Source organism: Camellia sinensis, chromosome 6 (genome assembly GCF_055761805.1).
Source record: "Camellia sinensis isolate YWXY chromosome 6, ASM5576180v1, whole genome shotgun sequence".
Classification (NCBI taxonomy): Eukaryota; Viridiplantae; Streptophyta; class Magnoliopsida; order Ericales; family Theaceae; genus Camellia; species Camellia sinensis.
Genome location: NC_138966.1, coordinates 123,517,213 through 123,536,979, shown reverse-complemented (window position 1 = coordinate 123,536,979; position 19,767 = coordinate 123,517,213). Strand labels below are relative to the sequence as shown.

Here is a 19,767-nt window from a genome sequence, read left to right as displayed (position 1 = left end):
ATCATGCATGAATCCTAAGTATACAGAAATGCCTAATGCAACACATACAAAATGCAACTATAGCAGGCTCGACTATTCTAAACATGGCATATGGAATGCTACAACTAACATGTATTCAATTTGGAATTGAAAGTACGATGCAGTTAGTATGGTGCGCCGAGCCCGGTGCATGCAAAACAGATGAATGATGCAAACATGCTGTCATACTGTATGCTAATTGAAATATGCCTTAATCTAACCATCATAAGCAGGTAAATAAAAGGGAGAAAGACGTGGGGTTGGAAGACAAACAACACACACACCCACACTTATTACAATTATGCCCTCGCACAGAGGGTCCGAATAAATAATACAGTCCCAAATGAAAGAATAGTACAGTCCAAATAATGCAGTCCAAATAATATACAAATTCCTAATTAATCAAATTAACTAAGAAAATAAATAAAACTGGCATGCAAGCCAGGGACTGCCTTGCTTCTGATGGATGATGCATGTCCGGGTTGTCTTGCGCGGAAATCCACCGGGATGCCCCGATTAGCCTCTGTTTAGCAGTTATTCTTGAAACGCGTGCCAAGTCCCGGAAAGTTGCTGATTCTTCATTTTGCTGCAACAGAGAGCAGGAAAGGGGCATAGCAATGTATTTCACAAATATATGCATGCCTCGATCCTCGTGCCACCAATCACGCATATCGAGGCATGATAGCCGAGGAGTCGAATTGCACAATTCAATATAGGATGAATGCACATATAAACACAACAAAACCTAACTCCATCATGGGTAATCCGGAGTGTCGGTGATTGGGGAATTGAGACACATTCCGTCACTCGGAGTACGGAATGCACCTCGTTTCCCGTGCCCAGGCTAACTCCTATCCCGGACACGATGCAATATGCATGACATGCATGAATGCAACTAAGATACAGCCTAGTATGCATTATGCTATGAAAATGAGATGCCTCGAAATGCGTGCACACGGGCACGCAAACCGAGAAAATGACATATGCAATGCAAATAACATGGAAATATGGTATGGACTTACACTAACATGAGAGAGCCTCAGCCACACTCACATAAGAGGCCGATGGATGAAAATGAAGTGCCTCGAAATGCGTGCACACGGGCACGCAAACCGAGGCAATGGCATACGCAATGCAATATGGCTAAAATGGCATATAGAATGCAACATGGACTTACACTAACATGAGAAAGCCTCAGCCACACTCACATAAGAGGCCGATGGATGAAAATGAAGTGCTTCGAAATGCGTGCACACGGGCACGTAAACCGAGGCAATGGCATATACAATGCAATGACATAGAAAATGCAACATGGACTTATACTAACATGAGAGAGCCTCAGCCACACTCACATGAGAGGCCGGTAGATGAAAATGAAGTGCCTCGAAATGCGTGCACACAGGCACGCAAACCGAGGCAATGATAGAATGCGATGCAATGACATGAAAACGTGATATGGGCTTATACCAACATGAGAGAGCCTCAGCCACACTCACATAGGATGTCGGTAGATGAAAATGAAGTGCCTCGAAATGCGTGCACACGGGCACGCAAACCGAGGCGATGGCAGAATGCGATGCAATAGCATGAAAAATGCAACATGGACTTATACTAACATGAGTGAGCCTCAGCCGCAGTCACATAAGATGCCGATAGATGAAAATGAAGTGCCTCGAAATGCGTGCACACGGGCACGCAAACCGAGGCGATGGCAGAATGCGATGCAATAGCATGAAAAATGCAACATGGACTTATACTAACATGAGTGAGCCTCAGCCGCACTCACATAAGATGCCGATAGATGAAAATGAAGTGCCTCGAAATGCGTGCACACGGGCACGCAAACCGAGGCAATGGCATATACAATGCAATGACATGGAAATGGCATACAGACATGCCAATGGGATTTCAGCAGCAAAATGAGGGGGAAAACAGCCCCGAAATGAGGCGAAAACACACCCGATGCATGGAATAGTCCCGAAATGCAAAATTAGGCACCCGAAATGGCCTATAGCTATACCAAACATGCATAATTGGCACATGGAATGAAAAGACAGAAGCAAGGAAGCCCCAAAATAAGCATTTTACTAGTACAAAACAAGGCCAAACAGCAAGCAAAGATAGGGCAAAATTAGCATGCGAAAATGGCCCTAAACATGGGATTAAGAAGCAACTCATAGCTGCTGTCCTCAAACAGGTTAGGACCCTTCAACAACATTGAAGAGGGACCAAAAATAAGCACTTTCACAGAACTGTAAAAACCTCAAAAACAAACATAGATAAGGCTAAGTTCTTATGCAAGAAAATGGACCAAAAGGTGGCCAAAGAGGCAAGTGGTATATGCAATGCCCAAACTGAAAAATTCCCTTCTACAACATTGAAGAGGGACAAAAAATAAGCATATTTCCAGAACTATAAAAAACCAAAAGCAGTATACAAACATGCTAGAAATGCAATGCAAAATAAGGCTCAAAAGAGACTATAACATGAGGTATGCAAAATATTCACCAAACAGCCAAAGACCCTTAATGAAACATGTTAAGAAAGTCAAAATAAGGCCATCTCTAGGCCTGTAAATCGTCCAAAAATGGAAGCATGATAGGATGCCAAAGCATGCAAGAAAACGGTATTTAAGGAGGATATTGAAGCAAGTGCAATATGGAGGGCTCAAACAGGGTTGAGCCCTTAATGAAACAAGAAAATGAGCTCAAAAAAATGACCTTTTCAGTTTTGGTCGGAGCTCAAATTAATAAGCATGTATGGCTTAGAGATGGTGCAAAAATGAGCTAGAAAAGAGGGAAATTGGACTTACCTTTGAAGACCAACACTTTTGTTGCTTCTTGGACCAGATTTGGTGACTCTAAGCTGCTGGAATTCTTCCCCTTGCTGCTGGAATGGAAGGGTGGTGGTAGAGCTTGAAGATGATGAAGAAATGGAACCCAAAACTTGAAGGAAATGGGGTGCTATGTATGTATCTCCTCCAAGCAAGCCTTGTAACCCCTTTTCTTGAGTTGGGAGGCCAGCAAAATTCAAGAGAGAGGGGAGAGAAGAGTCCAGCCAAGTGTGGAGGGAATTGAGGCTCTTGTTCCCCCACAAAATATCCCCCGGATGTAGATATTTTCTGGGGGAAACAGCTGTACAGCTGTAAAGTACACAGAGAGAGGAACATGGCCGGCCAAGTATTTTTGTTGCAGGTGGCCGGCCGGCCACCCCCCCTAGCCGGCCAGCTAGGGGTCAAAAGGGTCAAGTATAATTAGTGGCCGGCCACCACATATTGGTGGCCTCCCATGTCTCCTCTTCACAACCCTGTGGTTCGAATTTGGAAACTCTAAAACAGGAGAGAGAACAAGCCATTTTCAAGAGGGTTCAAAAGGGTCAAATGGAATTAGTGGCCGGCCATGAACTTTTAGGGTCCTCCCATGTGTGTACAACATAAATATGTGGTTCAAAGTTCAAGAAAAAGGGCCCAGGTTGTTCAACATTGGCTCGGAAGGAGGGGTTCAAAAGGGTCAAATGGAATTAATGGCCGGCCACCACTTTTTAGGATCCTCCCAAGTGTGTACATCACAAATATGTGGTTTGAAGTTGAAGAAAGTGGCTCCAAGGTGTTCAACATTGGCTCGGAAGTGCGAAAAACGGGTGCGGAGGGCGAAAATGGAATATAACTAGTTGCCAAGATAATTGCTGGCCTCCCACCCTCCAGTGTCCTTCCTGATGATAAAACAGAGGCACCTGCCAAAAATGAACGAAAATCGATGCGAAATGAATGCTCGGGGGCCAAAACACGCAGTTCGGGATCCCGAAAATGAGCTGCTAAGCACCGAAAGTGGCGTTCGGCCACGAAGTGGGTTTCTCAGACCCTAGTGTCCCTTGAAAGGGAGAAAATAAGATGTATGCCAAAAATCAGAGCAAATGGAGATGGTTAAGCGGTCCCGAACCGAGGCACACGGCCAACGGTCCCGAAAAATCAGAAACCGGGCTCCGAAATGGGCAAAATGGCTTATAGCCACAAAATGTAGCCCACGGCCACTGAGTGATGGTCTACGGGACCTCTCCCTCCCCTCAGAAAAAGAAACAGAGAAAATCGAGTCTGGTTCGCAAACCGAGACAAGGCACAGAAGAGGGTTCGGAAGTCCAGAGGCAGGGCTCATGGCCGCGACTCTGAGACTTCTGAACGAGCGCGATATGCAACATCACCAAGCGCTCAATCGGTGACGTCTGAGTGTTAAGGTCGGTCAAAAATGGGGTGTCTACAGGCACCCAAAATATCAATTAGTTCTCTGAATAAAATGAAGTTTGGAGGTCTAATTGATATTTTATCGATAGTTTAGACGGTAAAATGAAATTTCAAATGTCATTTCCATGTCAGTAACTTTCATTGGATTACAAACAGAAGCTAACAGCGGGGGTAAAATTAATCCAAAATCAAATAAACTAAGTGTACAATTAATTTTACTAAAATAATAGAGGTTAACTTAATTTTCAGTGATAGTATGAGAGGCAAAATGATATTTCTTTTTTTACCTTTATTAAAATTATTAAATCTTCATATTAAATTATGTTAGCATATTTTGTAATAATAAATATTAATTATTATGATATTAATTACATCAACAATTTCTTCACAGAGTAAGGCATGGTTTACATTTTGTAAAATGGTAAATTACACCTTCACCTTGCTTACCTATGAATACTTTCTCACTTTGGACTTCAAACTATTATATGCTTTTCACTTTGGTCCAAATTGTAAGAGATGTTATACTTTTGTGACGGAAAATGCGACTTGGGTAAAGTTGACCTATATTTGTACGAAAATGACCAAACTATTATATTCTTTTCACTTTGGTCCAAATTGTAACACATGTTATACTTTTGTGACGGAAAATGCGGGATGGGTCAAGTTGACCTTCATTTGTACGAAGACCTCCGCTGTAGACCACCTCAACATGAAATCCTCGATCGTACAACACTTCCATTTACCGTTTGCCATGACCTATCTATTTTGAAGTGGGAAAACAAAGTTTTCTAAGTTCTAAGAATGTTTAAGAACATTACCGCGATCATATCAATAATTAAGATTACTCTATCATAGTCCAAGAGTAATGACTACTTAGAATTCATTGATACCATGAGAATAAGAACCAATGACTTTCTTCTACTTACATTGAAAATTTGATGATTGGTTAATAAAGTTTATGAATGTTTCGAGTTTGAATTGTTCTTGTGACAATTGACCCTGAATCCTTGATGGGAATGCGAATATTGTATGTGTGTTTTGTCAAAGTGAGGTTGAAACAGTGGAACATATTCTTCTTTTTTGCCCTTTTGTTTGGAGGCTTTGGTCAAACATTGTAAAATGGTGGGGTCTTCAGTGGGTTATTCCTGGTTCCGTCAATGGAGTGCTACAGTGGTGGTCTGGGTGTAGAATGAAAACGTTGGAAAAGAAAATTTGGACAGTTATTCCTCTACCCATTCTCTGGTCCATCTGGAGTTACAGAAATGAAAGTGTGTTCTAGGGCATCCAACCGAATTCGGACGAGTTGTGTGATATTGTGAAGGTGAGAGTAGTAATGTGGATAAAGTATTCTGAAATGGCTGTGGTGTTCTCTGTTACTGATCTTGTGTATGATATGCAACAAGTGCAGTACTGCATCAGGAATGGAGACTGAATCTGCTACTGTCTATGCTCTGTTGTTGGACTGCAATGTTGTGCTACTGCTGGTCTGGTTGTGCTACTGCAATGGTGATCTGTGTTAAGTACTAGCTGCAAGTGGGCTTTCTAAGGTAGAATCTGGCTGCAAGCACTGGGCTGGGCTGGTGGTTTGCTAAGGTGAGCTTGCTGCTAGGCTGCAAGTCAAGTCCTATGTGTCTTATGGTCCAATCTGTTGTGGTTCTGCCTGTGGGGTGTTTTGTGTGTTTGAATCTGTTGGTCTGATGGTGGATGGCTGGTGATCTGCTTGGTAGATGATCTGTTACAATGCTAAGGTAGAATCTGGCTGCAAGTTCTGGACTGGGCTGCTGGTATGCTAAGGTGAGCTTGCTGTTAGGCTGCAAGTCCAGTCCTATGTGTGATCTGATCCAATCTGCTGGGGTTTTGCTGGTATGGTTGTCTTAAGACTGTGGGTGCAATTGGTGCTTTGATGTCTGTTATGCTGCTTCCAGTTATGCTTAGGCTAATCTGCTAGTCTCATGATGGATGGCTGCAAGTTATGGGATTGGGATGCTAGTATGCTAAGGTGAGCTTGCTGCTAGGCTGTTAGTCAAGTCTTGTGTGTGATTGAATCTGTTGGTCTGATAGTGAAGGGCTGGTGGACTGCTGGGTAGAATCTGGCTGTAAGTTTCTGGGTTGGACTGCCAGTATGGGTAGAATCTGTTAGTACTGCTTCTGGCTGAGACCCAGATGAAGCTGGTAGAATCTGTTATGCTGCTTCTGTTAGCTCAATTTCTTTTTATTTTTATTTTCAATAAGTATTCCTAGCTCAAATTGTTATTAGCACTTGTGTGGGTTCTCTCATCCACTAAGGTCGTAAAGTTATAGTTTAGTTGAGTCTTTAACTATTTCTTTTAAACCGAAAAAAGGAAAATTTCTTCACGCACAATCACTTGATATAGATGGGACTACATCTGGTATTGAAAAAAATTGAATCAAGAAGGAAACTTCTACCACTCTTGCATATACTGCACAAGAAGTGACTAGGAGTATATTGAATTTCCATTGCAGCAGAATTGGACTTTGGTGGTACTTTATTATGAACTTCTGGAATCAACTTTCTTTTCTCACTAGTGGTTACTACTCACTCCCCTTTCCATCCCATTTAATATACCAACCCATAGACATGCAAACCTCATTAAATTAGATATTATTTCCTAATTTTACTTAATAATTTTTTTTTTTTTTGTATCTAAGACCACTATAAAGAAGGATGTGAAATGACCAAGGAAATGTGCAGTTGTAGCTGATTTCTATCATTGATGGATTAAGTGCATGTTGTATTGTCTACAATCTGCCCTGCTTAAATGTGCAAATACTTGTAGAAGCTTTTCTTTTTCCTTTTTATTTTTTTAAATAGAAAATAATAGCTAATTAATTTGACTATCTTATATGGCATATAGCATGCATAACTGTCCCCTTGTAATCGTTGATTCTATTTTTTCTAGGTATATTCTTTGACACTTATGGGGAGTATTATAAAGATATGAGAGAGTTCCACCAACATCTTCCTTCATTGTTGAAACCTGGTGGGATCTACTCATTTTTTAATGGCCTTCGTGGAGGTAACGCCTTTTTTCATGTTGTTTACTGTCAGTTGTTTTTTCTCGTTTTCCTTGATCTTCAACATGTTTAATCAGTGGACAAGCCAGTACGTTTTACTGATCATATTTCAAGTTTAGATGGTTAAGAAAGTTATGGGAAATTATCCTTGAGAGATCTTGTGCTCTCTTATGGCTGTTTTCTAGTGTATGACCTTGTGAGTGTATGCTCTGAAGGTAACTAAAACTTGGTTTCATTATATTCACTTTATTAGATCAAGACCAAAGAATGAGTTTAGCATTTACTGTTTGTTTGTGTATCAATTCTTGCGCATTCTATGTACATGCTCTGAAGTTTTCTAGCTTCTGAGCAGTGGAATAAGATTTAACAAAGTGTGTGCTTTGGTTTATTTGGATGCAATTCCATGGAAGAATAATGAGTTATAAATTTGACGTATTTTGTTTATTCATTTATTCTTAAACAGAGGATTTATTTACAACTTGACGTACTTTACCACTCATGATTCTGAGTTATACCACTAAAATGTTATCCACTGTTTTTATACAAGATATTGGTGCATGTTTTGGTAAATTTGTCTGATACATGCTAGATCGTTCGCATAAGCTTCTAAATCTCATTGTAGGCTGTATAATATATGATGGTTTGAACTTGCAAGATTAAATTTTTGTGGGTTATTGGTTGAGGCTAATTTTGTTTCTTGAGAATGTAAGGGATGAAATTCTGATTAAATGACAATGGAATGGGAATTTGGGAAATTGCTTCATGCCATATAACTTGTGATGACATAAAGAAATGATGATATTAAAGAAATTGGCATGGCATGGCATGAGAATCATGGAATTTGTAACATAATATTGATTCAAAAAAAAAAAACCATTTTTTGAAAGAGAATTGAATTGATGGAATGTAATTCGGACTCGTAGCCTTCGAGTTTGAGCCGAAAACGCCTTAAACTCGGTTGAAAAAAGGCGTTCCGGGGGAAAAAATTCAAAACAACTCCCAAACCACCATGTAGCTCTCACAGACAGCTTCCCCATGACAAATAGGACTTGTGACAATTGACGGAATGTAATCCGGACCCGTAGGTTGAGAGTTAGAGCAGAATACGCCCAAAACTTACTCGAAAAAGGGTGTTTCGGAGGCGAAAAATCAAAACAGCCCCCGAACCACCATGTGACTCTCACGGGTAGCTTCCCCGTGACAAATAGGACTTGTGACAACTGACGGAATATAATCCGGACCCATACGTTGGGAGTTAGAGCCGAATACGCCCAAAACTTACTCGAAAAAGGGCGGTTTGGGGGCGAAAATTCAAAACAGCCCCCGAACCATCGTGTGAATCCCACCGGCAGCTTCCCCATGACAAATACGACTTGTGACAACTGACGGAATGTTATTCGGACCCGTAAGTTGGGATTTAGACCCGAATATGCCCAAAACTTACTCAAAAAAGGGCGTTTCGGGGCTGAAAATTCAAAATAGCCCCCAAATCGCCGTGTGGCTCTCACGGGCAGCTTCCCCATGAAAAATAGGACTTGTGACAACTGACAGAATGTAATTCGGACCCGTAGGTTGGGATTTAGAGCCGAATACGCCCAAAACTTACTTGAAAAAAGCGTTTCGGGGGCGAAAATTGAAAACAGCCCCCGAACCATCGTGTGACTCCCACGAGCAGCTTCCCCATGACAAAGAAGACTTGTGAAACCTGAAGGAATGTAATTCGAACCCATAGATTGGGATTTACAGCCGAACATGCCCAAAACTTAGTCTAAAAAGGGCGTTTCGGGGCCAAAAATTCAAAATAGCCCCCGAACCGCCATGTAGCTCTCACGGGCAGCTTTCCCATGACAAATAGGACTTGTGATAATTGACAGAATGTAATTCGGACTCGTAGGTTGGGAGTTAGAGCCGAATACGCCCAAAACTTACTCAAAAAAGGGCGTTTCAGAGGCAAAAAATCAAAACAGCCCCCGAACCACCATGTGACTCTCACGGGCAACTTCCCCATGACAAATAGGACTTGTGACAACTGACAGAATATAATCCGGACCTGCAGGTTGGGAGTTAGAGCCGAATACGCCCAAAACTTACTCAAAAAAGGGCAGTTCAGGGGCGAAAATTCAAAACAGCCCCCGAACCACCGTGTGACTCTCACGGGAAGCTTCCCCATGACAAACACGAATTGTGACAACTGACGGAATGTAATTCAGATCCGTTGGTTGGGAGTTAGAGCCGAATATGCCCAAAACTGATAATTGATTCATCATGGAATGTTGCTTTTGTGATTGAACATACATTTCTACATATTTCCTTTTGTGATTGAACTTTATTTTGGTTATTATTTTTCTCACATGTTCTAATATCTTCAATGAAATGGCACTGACAGACATTAATAAGTAGGGATAGTTTTATATCCAATCTAATGATTCAAGTGCTTTTTGCAAATAATTAATGAGGAAGTTGGTAAAAAGAATAGTTTCTATTCACATCGGGCTTTGATATTGGTTTAGCCATAGAATTTGGATACATGTTGCATACAAATAGAAGATTGTTACATTAGCTTTATGTAGTAATGACAGATTTAGTAATGATTGTTCTGCATTTAACAATGTTCCTTATAACAAAAGACTTTAGAAAGACTGATAATTGATTCATCATGGAAGGTTGCTTCTTTGATATGTTATTTGTCACTTATTCCCAAATTCATTCATGAAGTTGGGCATTTTTGGGTCCAATTCTAATGTTTTTTTGTTTTTTTTGTTTTTTGTAGATGACTTTGTTGCGTGGACTTTCAAAGTAATATTTTGGTGTATGGAGAAGAAATTTCACTTTTGTATAGAACTAATGTAATACTTTTGTCATCCCCGGCATTTGTACAGTTCACTATTACTGATACAAAAAACTTTTGGCAGCCAACAGATAATTACTGGCATGGTACATGGATCACCTTTTGTCGTCGTACATATATATGATTTTTTGTCGTGGTACATAGATGTACTTTTGTCTTGGTACATACATCACCTTTTGTCGTGGTACATGCCAAATAGTCATTTCACATGGTAGTAAATGTAATTTTTTTATATGGAAGGCTTTACTTTTTGTATGATTCTATATTTTGTAAGAAATTATTATTTTAGTTTGGACAATAGTTGGTTTGTGTGTACTTTGACAGTTAAAGTTATTTATTTTTTTTATACAAAAAATGACTTTTGGCGACTAAAAATTTTGTCGCCAAAAGTGAAAATTCTTGTAGTGTGTGTCAAAGTCATTTATACCCGACGTCATCATTTGGACATAATGACAACATGACACTAGTAGTGGCAACAATGCTATTATAATGGGCTAAGTTGATGATGATGGTTGTGTTTCAGTGGATCAAAGGGCATGATTAATTGAAATTGATAACAATAACATTGTTGTCTAATTCAGTAATAATGACAACGAAAGAAAGAGTGAGAGTCGATGAGATAGTTATAGCAACAACATTTTAGGTAACATTAACATTGACGATAATGACTGTAAGAGAGAGAGTGAGAGAATTATAAAACGAGAAACGTAGTTGGAGTGTCATGCGTTTTTGTTAGTGATAATGTTTGAGGTAATGAAAACACAACAACAAAATTACATATAAATGGCAACCGATAAACCGATCAATTACTATTCGAATATTGACTAAATTGATATTAATGATTAGGCTTTTACTAATTCATTGGGAACTATGAATAAGTTGGGAATTAATTGGTTTAGTGTGGCTTATGAAAACTAATTGATTATTGAATCAATTAGGTTTATTATATCAAGGATCCCTACAATCAATTGTCATATTTGAATCTCCCTTATATTCTAATGGATTGTACAATCAATTGTGAAAGTTCAAAACTCTAGCCACTAATCGATTATATAATCAATTGTGGTCTTTCAATCCAATCGATTTTGCAATCAATTATGATTTTCCATTCACTCCAATATGCTATACCAATCACTACAAGAAAAAACACTTTTTGCGACTAAATGTTTAGTCGCCAAAAGTCCGCTTTTAGTCGCCAAAAGTCGACTTTTTACTTTCCCCGACTAATTTTTTTAGTCGCTGGTTTTGTCGCGTATAGATGGTCGGCAGAGATATTGGCGACTAAAACTTTTTTGGTCGCCAAAAAGCAGCTCTTTCGCGACCAACATTTTAGACGCCAATAGTGATTTACACTTTTCAAAATCATACATTTAGCGACTAGTCCTTTAGTCGCCAATACTCACTGAATCGCCAACTAATCCATTTAGTCGCCAAAATAAAGACTTTTGGCGACTAATAATTTTAGTCGCCAAAGGTGCTTCCGTGAAAAAAAAAAATTACCAACTTTTTTGCTTTTTTTGAGATTCGAACCACGGACCTTCTATTTTGTACACCTTTACCAACACACTCCCTCTACTATGCCACCACAAGATCACATGAATATATATGCAATATATATTATTTATATAGTATATTGACCCGTATTAATTTAAAACTATATATATAAATATAATTATTTTTATTCAATATTAATTTATGTAAAAAATAAATTAATTATTAAAAAAAAGGGAGCCACTTTTGGCGACTAAAGTTTTTTTTAGTCGCCAAAAACCTTAGTTTTGGCTACTACCAATAATTTAGTCGCTAAAAAAATTAATTCCCGTCTAAAAATAATCACTTTCGGTGACTAAACTGATTTTTAGTCGCCAAAACCGCCACTTTTGCCGACTAAACTCAATTTTAGTAGCCAATTGTCCACTTTTAGCTACTAAAAAATTTTTTAGTAGCCAAAAACCTTTACATTTGGCTACAACATTTTTTTTTGTCGGTAAAACACCTACAATCGATGACCAAACCATTTTTTAGTCGCCAAAGCCTATACTTTTGGCTACTAATCTTTTTTAGTCGCCAAAAACCTTCACCTTTGGCTACTAAAATTGTTTTAGTCGCTAAAACCCATGTAATCAGCGACTAATCTGATTTTTAGTCACCAATAAGTACACATTTGGCTACTAACTGTTTTAGTCGTCAATTGTCCTACTTTCAGCGACGAAATTTACATTTTTGGTCGCCAAAACTGCTTTTTGTTGTAGTGAATTGATTACCCAATCAATTGTGTTTGAAAATTTAAAAGTTATGATGTTTTGTTAATGTTGTTATGATTTTTGGGACAAAATTACAATCAACATGCCATGTTATGATTCATTGATAAAAGTTATGATAGTTTGTTAATGTCGTTATGATTGTGGGAAAAAAAGTTATACTCAATGTGTTATGGTTATGATTCATCACTAAAAGTTATGATTTGTACCACTAAAAGTTATGATTTGCCATGGTGAATCATAATAAAAAATGTTACGATTCAAATGTTATGATAATTAATTATAAATAACTATATTTGTTATGAGTTGTTATCATATTGTTATGATTTATAGTGTCTTTGTTATGACACTTTGGTGAATATTATGACATTGTTATAATTCATTGTAATATTGTTATGATATTTGAAAAAAAGTTATGATTCTTTCTGTAACCTGTTACATGATCGGTTTAGCAGATCATTTTTTATGATGTGGCACGATATGGACCATACAATAAGTGCACATCATATGCCTTTTTATAAGGTGCACATTGTAGACTTTCCTTTTTTTTATAGTGAGGTCTGTAGTTTTTTATGCTCATATTTTATCTTACCATATGAGGGGTAATAAATAATTGTTAGTGGGGAACAATGTCATACAATGTTTTAGTGGCCTCTTTTGGGAACATAATTTTCAGTCACTTTTTTTAGTTTGTAGTAAAAGTCAAAAGTTAACTTTTTTTTTTTTTTTTTTTTCATTTGGGAAGTTAGTTTTTAGCTAATGGTGAAATTAAAATTTTACCCCTCATGGGTTAAAATGTGCTATATGGGTGAAGTTGTAAATATTTTAAATTAAATGGGGATAATTTGATCATTTTATTGTGATTTGACATCATAAACAAATATTAATAAAAAAAAGTCAAAAGTAACTTTTTACCAACTTCTTAAATCATTTGTCTAAAAAAGTCAAAAGTTTAGTTAAAAGTCAAAAAGCCACTTTTTATCATCTTCTCAAAATAGGCCATATGTTGATATACTAATTGATATAGAACTCGTTTGGGAACTTGAGGGTTGAGCTTTTTTTGCTACAGTAGTCACAAAAAATAAAATAGGCTTTTTAGCTTAATAAGACAAAACGTCACATTTAATTCATAATTATTACATTCTTTCTCTCACAAAAAGTCAAAAAAACTAAAAAACTTGGTTGGTTTGGTTTGGGAAGTGGATTGGCTTTTTGGTTTTTTTGATTTTTTTGACTATTTTAGCCTGGGCTAAAAAGCTTGGTTTGTGAAAGGCTTTTTGGTTTTTTGACTTTTTTGTGAGAGAAGAGTGTAATGATTATGGATTTGATGTGATGTTTTGTTTGTTGTGGCTAAAATAGCATATTTTGTCTTTTGTGGCTATTTTAGCCACAAACCATATTCCCAAACGGATTAGGCACTTTTTAATCTTTTGTGGCTATTTTAGCTATTTTAGCCTAGGCTAAAAAACTCTTCTCAAACGAGACTTTTAATCCCATACTAAAATAGCCAATAAGCCAAAAAGCTAAAAAGTTAACACATTTTCCAAACCAACCCATATTAAGGTTTCATTTGGAAAATGGGTTAACTTTTTAACTTTTTAGTTTTTTAGTTATTTTAGCGTGGGATTAAAAACCCTCGTTTAGGAAGAATTTTTTTGACTTTTTTAACTTTTTGTAAGAAAAAAAATATAATGATTATAAATTAAATATAATATTTTATCTTATTGAACTAAAATACCTATTTTATTTTATTTTATTTTTGACTAAAATAGCCCGAAATCCAACCGAGTCTTTCTTTCAAACGAAGCCTAATTGATGCCTGTAAGACCATCTCCAACGATTCACCAAAGTTGACATCAAATTCAAATTTTGATGACAAAGTTACTGTTTACTACTCCAACGGTTGCACCAAATCGATATCAGATTGAGATTTCATCAAAGAATTCATCAAACTGAGAACAAGATACTGATTTCACCAAAACACTGTTTGTAACCGTTGGAGGGAGGACCCAGTCGACCAATCGGTTGCCGGGCCGGTTGACCAACCGGTCGACCGAATTCCTTTCAAATAGGTAGATTCAAACTGGTCAAAAAAAGTTCAAACAGGTAAAAAAAAAAAAAAATTATATTTTGCCTTACCGGTTGACTGGCCGGTCGACCGGCCGGTCAACCCACCAGCACTAATCTGAAATTGTTGAAACTTGATGAATCTGCAATTGTGAACTGAGAGCAAACATGCAAAATTCCAACCCACTAACCGATCATTATAGCAAGTCTTGTCAATTTGATGCTTAAATTCCAACAGAGGAAAATCTTCATCGATCTGGGGAGAAAACATGCAAAATTCAGTAGGCTGAGAGCAAAAATTTGGTGGGTGAGAAGGTGGAGGTTTTAGTTTGCAGGGAAATGAAAAAAGGTGGAGGTTTTGGTTTTGGTGAGAAGGTGGAGGTTTTGGTTTCATTTTCTTGGAAGGAAGGGAATTGAAAAACACGGTTATTAGGGTATTCACCTAGCGTTTAAAGTTGCACAAAAAAAAAAAAAAATATTTACGCTTACTAGTCGACCCACCGGTCGACCAACCGGTTGACCCGCGGGATTTGATACGGGATTTGATGAACCGTTGGAGCTAGTGATATCAGATTTTTTGAAACGACTCATTTTTTATTCAGATTTGGTGAAAAAAGAAGTTCACCGTTAAAGATGCCCTAAGAGTATTGATAAAATATGATTAAATTCCTCGTTATTCTCACCATTAAAACTACTCTGCTTAAACCTAGAATCAAAATATGATTAAATTCCTCGTTATTCTTACCATTAGAACTACTCTGCTTAAACCTAGAATCTTGTACCTAACATGAATTGTCGAATTTTTAATTAACATATTAATCTTCTTTCAATAATATTGTACCCTTCAACCAGCTGTCAAAACAATTACTTTAAAAAAACAAAAACAAAAACAAAAGCAAAAAGCAGCTGTCAAGACAATAAGTTAACCCCACAAAAAATTAAAAATTGATTGTAAGACTAGGAAAATAACTAGAATAATATTATACATATCAATTAATGTATTAGTTAATATATTAATAAATTATATGACATAATTTTAAAGGTTTTAAATATTTATAATTTATATAAGGGGTGCTTTTTTATAAATATTTTTTTATCTACTTATGTTTTATTTAATTCGCAATATTTTATTATATTCTAATAAGTTCTATGAGTGACATAATTACCAAAATACTCTTAATAATATTCACATGTACAGTGTGATTGTTCTGTAATGTGAATGTTCACATCGTTAATGTAAATGTTTACATTTGTAAACATTCATACGTCAATGTGAATATTCATATTATAAAATATAAATATTCACATCACTAAATTGTTAACCGTTCAAAAAATATTTATAAAGATATAAATATTCATAACATACCTTAAATATGAGAATTAACATTTGATAGATTAAATATTCAAATGATAAAACTTATTAAAATACAAGAACAAACCCTTAAAAAAAAAATTCAATAAATCTCCCTTTATATAATAAATAGAATCAATAATAACAATATAACATTAATTAATACAATAATATTAACATTAGTATACGTAATACCATCGAAATAAGCCACTGAACTTTCGGTCTTTGACTAGTGGTCTGTAGCCCCATTTGTAATTCCACCATTTTGAACTTGCACAAACCCAGAGAGAGAGAGAGAGAGAGAGAGAGATGGAGGTTGAACATTGCAACCATCCGCATCCACTGACCCTCAGTAAAAAGAAGGAGGGTGATGGTGAGGAAATTGTCTGCAATAGATGTTGTCGAAAAATCTTAGGTTCTGCATATTGTTGCAGAAATTGTTCCTTCTTTTTGCACAAAGTTTGTTTAAAACCACCCACATGGACGAGGTTTCCACAATACCATCACCATCCATTGTTTACATTGAGATCGACACCCATTAAAGAGGAGAACGATAATGATAATGATGATGATGAGGAAATTTTCTGCAAGGTATGTTGTCAAAAAATCGTAGGTTCTTCTGCGTATGGATGCACATATTGTTCTATCTATTTGCATAAATTATGTGCCGAACTACCCAAAGAGATGACACATCCATTGCACCCACAACACCCTCTTAAATTACTCCATCCACAATACTACAGATGTCATTCCTGCGGCAAAATTTCAGATGCATATACCTATTGTTGTTCCTGGTGCAGTTTCGACCTCGACATAAATTGTGCTTTGAAAGCACAAACTGTTGAACACAAAAGTCACAAACACCCATTAAGTCTCGTTCTCAGCTCGGCCTCCTTTGAATGTCATGCTTGTGGCACAAAACATGAAGGCATCTCTTATATGTGTGGCACCTGCACATTTTGGATCCATGAGGATTGTGCTTCCTTACCAACCACCATCAAACACAGCAGCCATGTTCACGATCTCAAGCTCGTCTACACTATGTTTTCTGAAGATGAAATCTTCAGGTATTTTTCTTCAACAAAAATGGGTGATTGCAGTATTTGCGAGAAAAGGTTGAACATAAACTTTTGGTTTTACTCTTGCAAAATATGCGGATATTATGTTCATGTGAATTGCCGGACAAAGACAAAGTAAGCTCTTACCTTGACCTTAACTTCGACTTGTTTTGAGAAAATAAATAAATTAAAAATTTTGACAATGTTTTTTTCTTCATTTGATTGACGTTTTATTGTTACTTTTTGTAGATTTAGGGAAAGCAACACTACAATCAAGATTGAGGATCTTGATATGGCCACTTTGACTCACTTACCACTACTGCCTAATGAATCAGTCAACCTAACTGCCCAATTTGTGAAGAAGATGAACTTGGATGACAACAATAGAGAGGTAAAACTAGAACAATTTCGCCATACTCATCCATTAACTCTTTGTAATCTGGACAACAATGATTTGTTCTCGGGAAGCGAATTGTCTATTTTGAATAAGCATAATATTGACAAAATATGTGACGTGTGTGTGCAACCCATCAATGCTTCATTTTACAATTGCAATCAGTGTAATTTTATTGTCCACGAATGGTGTTCCAAGCTAGCCGATAAGTTCAGCTCAGTTGAAAATGAAATTTTCGATTGCCAAGGTTGTGCAGCAGAAGATTGCATTGGATTTGAGGGTTGGCTCAAATATTGGGACAGTGGTGATCCGCGCTATGGTTATCAACTCGATGTTAAGTGTGCTTCCTTACCGAGCTCCATCATGCATAAAGCTCATGAGCACCCCCTCATTCTAAAGGAAATTGGTAAAAATGAAGGTTGTGCTGCATGTGATCAAAGCTGTGGAATGTTGTCATTTGGATGTGGCATAAGCTCTTGCAGTTTCAACTTACACTGTGCATGTGCTTTGTTACCGAGTATATTTAATCACAGGTATGATGAACATCCCTTCATTCTAACTTATGCTCCTATTGAAAATGGTCCAGATGAGTATTGGTGTGAATTTTGCGAGAATCAAATAGACCCAAAGTGGTGGTTCTACCACTGCATTTATTGCGACAAATCGGCTTGTGCTAAATGCATTCGAGAGAAGGAATTTCCAAGCGCCAAGTTGGGGACCACATTTATGTTCGCCAGTCAAGCACACCCCCTCACTTTGGTTCAAGCCACATACATGAGGGTTAGATGCGATGTCTGTAATACAGATATTGTTAGTGGTAACACAGTCTTTAAATGCGAGCATTGTAAAGTTATGCACTGTAAGACATGTGTTCGTTATGGCCGAAGCAACTGCAAAGTTTTAAGCTATCCGTCTGTGGAAGTGGGCTGGGATAGTCTTTTAAGCTATCCGTCTGTGGAAGTGGACTGGGATAGTCTTTAGCGATTCGTCTGTGGATGAGCCCCGGAAAAGTACGGTATAAATTATTGAGGGCTCTGAATTAAGTCTAGGGTGGTGCGCTGATGTGTAATTATTAGTCTAAATCATGGGATTTATCACTTTTGCTTTAGACGTAGGCAAAGTGTTGAGTGTTAATTCGTAAAAATAATGTTACATCCACTAATTGATATATTAATTAGTATATTAATAGATGATGTGATATAATTTTAGAAGTTTTAGATATTTATAATTTGTATAATTGGTGGATTATATTTTTGAAGTAATAATATTATATTATATGTTGGTACATTAATTGGTGCATGTAGCATCACCGAATCTGTAAATGGAATGGAGCAATGCTCTTGGAACGTTAAATAATTTCTCAAGGAGAATGAGAAAACGTGTGTGAAATATAGATGAAATGTCATTATATTTCATTCATATTTTACTAACATTTTATCTTTTTATTTTCAAATCTCTTCTCAAATCCATGAACTAAACACATCCTTGATGTTTCTTTTTGCTATTGTGATAACTAGGTGTTTGGCCCAATTTATACACATCTCAACTAATCTCTAAGTCTTGAAATGAACGATCGGATAAACCTTTAATACCTTTTGTAACAATTTGTAGTCAAAACTTTAATTCACAAATCTTTATCACTCAAACCTTTAATGCCTTTTAGAAATTGTTGCAATTGATTCCTCAAGCAGCAAATAGGAGTTTGACTAAAAATTACTCTATTAATTTATTGGCAACTTCATGTTAATGAATTGGATTGAATTATACTATGCTATTGTTGGTGTTAGCGCTGAAATACGTAAAAAAAAATGTATTAAAATATGTTAAATTATTTTGGAATATGTGAATAAATTATTGAGATTATAAATATTTTAGCATTAGCTCTTCATATTAACAATCTTTACGTTGTATTTAGATCGTGAATTTTGATAGAAATTTAGAAAGGAAAAAAATTGAGAAAAAAAAATCAAGCATATATTTTTTTCATATTTCAAGTTTTATTTGTACAAAGAATGACCTGCAATTAGAGAAGCATGGAATTTTTTCAAAGTTTACTCTATTACACTGTGTTTAGATCATAGATTTAAATTAGAATTTAGGGTCATAATTATAAATAGAGAAAAAAAATTAACTTATATTTCATTTACATTTTCTTTAGTTTTTTACATTTTTATTTTTAAATCTTTATCTAAATCCATAATCCGTATAATTTTAGGACCATCATTATCCCATAAAAAAAAATGTAGTTGTGAGTAAAATTTTGCCAAAATTCCCTCTTCTATGGTTGTAATTAGCTTTTTCTTTTTCCCTTATATTGAAAAGTGTGTTTTTTTTTTTTTTTTTTCCTCTTCTCTCATTTCTTCTGCAATCAGATATATGCAAAATGATGAATATAAACAATTAGGCTGCGTTTGGTTCTGTTTTGAAATTATGATTTCAATCAAAAAAATTCAAAATTTATAAGCAAACGCACAACTCCAAATTACTCAAAACTCAA

General features: G+C 36.6%; 1 protein-coding gene across 1 annotated transcript; it reads left to right on the top strand.

Moving 5' to 3' along the window:
• The first annotated feature begins 16,374 nt into the window (after positions 1 to 16,374).
• On the top strand, positions 16,375 to 18,251 carry LOC145793551 (uncharacterized). Its single transcript, XM_082876401.1, has 3 exons — positions 16,375 to 16,409; positions 16,562 to 16,885; positions 17,126 to 18,251. The coding sequence occupies exons 1-3, from the start codon at positions 16,375 to 16,377 to the stop codon at positions 18,249 to 18,251; spliced, it is 1,485 nt and encodes a 494-aa protein (XP_082732527.1).
• The last annotated feature ends 1,516 nt before the right edge of the window (positions 18,252 to 19,767 follow it).